The sequence below is a fragment of the Arachis ipaensis genome, chromosome B05 (assembly GCF_000816755.2).
Source record: "Arachis ipaensis cultivar K30076 chromosome B05, Araip1.1, whole genome shotgun sequence".
NCBI lineage: Eukaryota > Viridiplantae > Streptophyta > Magnoliopsida > Fabales > Fabaceae > Arachis > Arachis ipaensis.
The window spans coordinates 146,954,156-146,957,412 of record NC_029789.2 but is presented as its reverse complement, the minus strand read 5'-3'; the positions used below and the strand labels follow the sequence as shown (position 1 = coordinate 146,957,412).

Genomic DNA, 3,257 nt, shown 5'->3' with positions numbered 1-3,257 from the left:
AAAAGGAATATAAATAATATATTTTTTAAAGAAAAATAAATTAAATGCTCTCTCTTTTCTTTTAATCAGTGACAAGTATAATTCCTTCCAACTCAATGCATGCAAATGTTGTACCTATCTCATTGGAAATACCTATTAGATTTCAATGCATAATTTCAATACATCATGATGATTAACAAGGCAAATTAGTCAAGGTTAGGTATTAAGCTTATTAATACTTCTCTAAGCATATATATAACTTTTGTTTTTAGTAAATTACACTTCTACCCTGATTTTTATCTACATTTATGGGCATATAACTCAAATAATATTAGAAAATCAATTAGTAATGATAACACCAAATAGTCAAACAAACACCAAGAGCCAACTAGAAATTATTAATCAAGAAACAAACAACAGCTCAAACACGTAACTAAATAGTTCAACTTGAAAACAACGTTGAATGTCACCTACCTAAGTTGCATGCAAGTGTTAGCATGAGAATTGTTTCAAAGGTAAACGCCATAACGTTATGTTTGATGTTAGATAACCAAGAAAAGAAGTACATGTAGTATAAGAAGGGAACACCTGTCCCAGTTTGGTGCAGTGCGGTTAAAAAATAACAATTTTTTTAGGGTTAAAACTTAAAACGTAAGTTAATGGATCCAAGATAGATTCCATGCATGACTATCAAAGTCATGAGTGGCTCCCACATAAGGACACGTGGCATACAAGTCTATCTTCTCATGTGTTGTAATTCAACTCAATTCCTTGTGACATTACCCGACAAAAGCGGCGCTTGTTAGGAATTAGGACTTGGAGTTTTCTAACATCTTGATAAGTCTTTCTAATTTCTCAATACCCAAAAAAAAAAAAAAAGACTTTCTAATTTCTCAAACTACATTGATTAGTGCTTACCAGCTAGTATTATCATAGTGTTACAATAATTCAATCAAATTGCCTAATGAAAGGTACATTACATTACCTCATGGGCTTTTCAGACAATGCACAAATCTAATATTCTCAGGATTTAATTTTTGTATACTAGACGTTGTAAAAAAAAATAATTAATATTATTACATTAATAAAAGTAAATGATTTTTGAATTTATTATTTAAAAATTATTTAAATACAACAATTTAATTGAATAATCATATACTTTCTTTTATTATTATACACCAAAATTAATTACTTTTTAAAAAAATAAACTTTCTTTTGTTTTTGCCTTTTTCAGCCAGTATCAACCCACACCTAATTAATTTTTATTTGACAAATCAAGTATCATATTCTTAACACTTACCTTTACTTATGTGTAAGAGCCTCATTTATTGTATCACAAATTCACAGGTCACAAGTCACAAGAAACCTAGCTAGCTACATGGTTGTTGGCCCTTGGGTCTACATAAACTACACACATGTAAAAGGACAAGTATTTATAGATTAAAGGACTTCTATATGGTATATTCTCTTCTCTTTCCTTTTTCTCTTTTTGTTACATATGCTATATATAAGCATTTACTACCTCCCTTAGTAGTTTGTTACTCCAATAATAAACTAGTATGGAAAAAATATTGCTTTAATTTCGAAATCTCACGACTTTATAACAAGCCAATAATAGAGTAGTGGACATTATTTCTAATTTAATAATGTATTATTTTGAGACTCAAGTGTTTGTGATCAACGTAAATTAATAACTAAAAATTATTATATAAAAATATAGTGAAATCAGTGAAATTATTTAATAGTTATATTCAATCATTCACTCAACTTTAACATTAATGCATTATCAATAAACAATGTGCATGGTAACTTGGTTACCCTAAAAGGCCAAAACACATATACATGACCCATCTAAAGAGAAATCCTCTTATAAATCCCACTAATCAATCAATTATTGATGAAACCAATATTAAAGCAAACGAGAAAGGGAGAAAGGGAGAATCAATAACCATTTCTACCCTTGACAATTTTAGTACAAGACAAGGGTAACGTTCTCAACAAAGAGAAACGTTAAAAATAGCAAACCTCACTCACAATCACAACCAATCAAAGCATTTGCACTAAAACAGGGTAAAAGGATGTTATTTAATTGCCCATTAAAATTGTTAATTTATCCATAGAGGAGTGCTAGGGCCAACAATTTTTATGTTTTGTAACCATCAATAATTTTAATGATGTGAATTACTCACTTTTTTTTTATGGTTAAGTGCTAGCCACAAAATATAAAAGTTGTTGGTCCCTAAACTTTTTCTTTATTTATATCTTCATATACTCAAGGTTGAGTAACTATTAAAAAAAAAGCTTTGAAAAGTAAATATATGTTTTTGAAAAGTACAAATACTTACATGCGAGGGGAGAAGGAGCGTGTATACCAACGCGCCGAATATGAAGAGCATAGAGAACACTAGAACCGTCGTGGATCTCGTCGCGGTCTTCATCAACGGCCGCAAAATCCCGTCTTGACCAACCACAAGGATGTTGGTATCTCTCATGTTCTATTTGTTTTTTTTGTCACACACTCAACACAAGACACAAACACCAATCCTATGTTGAGATTTCGAGCTCGCAGCTCCCTTGTACCTGAAACGGTTCAAAGATGAAAACTTTGAAATGAACCTTCAATTGGGTCAATGAAGTTTCAGCCAATTGGATATGGAAAAGATACCTTTGCAGCTGAAATAGGAGCCCTGTTTTTCTCTTCCTCTGTTTTTTTTTTTCTTTTGGGAAATGGTGGCTGAATAAGAATTAAATAGAAATAGGGAATTGAACTGAGTACATGATTGAGCAGTGGAAATTCGCTATCTGATCGTTATGACACAGAGAGAGATTTAAGAACCAGTGCTTTTATCTCTCTCTCTTCTCCTTTATTTTGTGCTGTGTGGTGCGAGAATATGAAGAAGAAGAAAAAAGTGATAAAACTTTTTAACAAAGTAGAGGGTAGATTCGAGATTCACATGTACATAACTGATAAGGAAGAAAAAGAAAATGGGGGAGAGAAGGGAAATTACATGTGACAAAAAGAAATGATTAAATCATTGAGAAGAGAGTTGAAGGAGAAGAAGGAGAAGGGTGTGTGTGAATTGAAAAAAGAGTGCATGAGACAGGCTACTCTGTTGTTTATATTATGAATACGAAAGGCCACCTTAACATTAACATTGACATAGATAGAAAGATAGATATATGAAGTGAAATAAAGAAAGGACAAAAGGGTACGTGTGTCTTTGATGGCGTTGTGAACTAAACTTGATGGCCACAATTTTAGAACCGTACAGTTACAG

At 31.6% G+C, this 3,257-nt stretch overlaps 1 protein-coding gene across 2 annotated transcripts in view; it reads right to left on the bottom strand.

Moving 5' to 3' along the window:
- LOC107644834 (O-glucosyltransferase rumi homolog) overlaps positions 1-3,257 on the bottom strand; it is a 6,128-nt gene extending 2,871 nt beyond the window's left edge. For both annotated transcript variants that reach the window (XM_016348774.2, XM_016348775.2), the window contains exons 1-2: positions 2,645-3,257; positions 2,325-2,559 (exon numbers count right to left, since the gene is read on the bottom strand). In XM_016348774.2, coding sequence (XP_016204260.1) covers positions 2,325-2,471 — 147 coding nt within the window. In that variant the 5' untranslated portion in view covers positions 2,472-2,559; positions 2,645-3,257. The remainder of the gene's footprint in view (positions 1-2,324; positions 2,560-2,644) is intronic.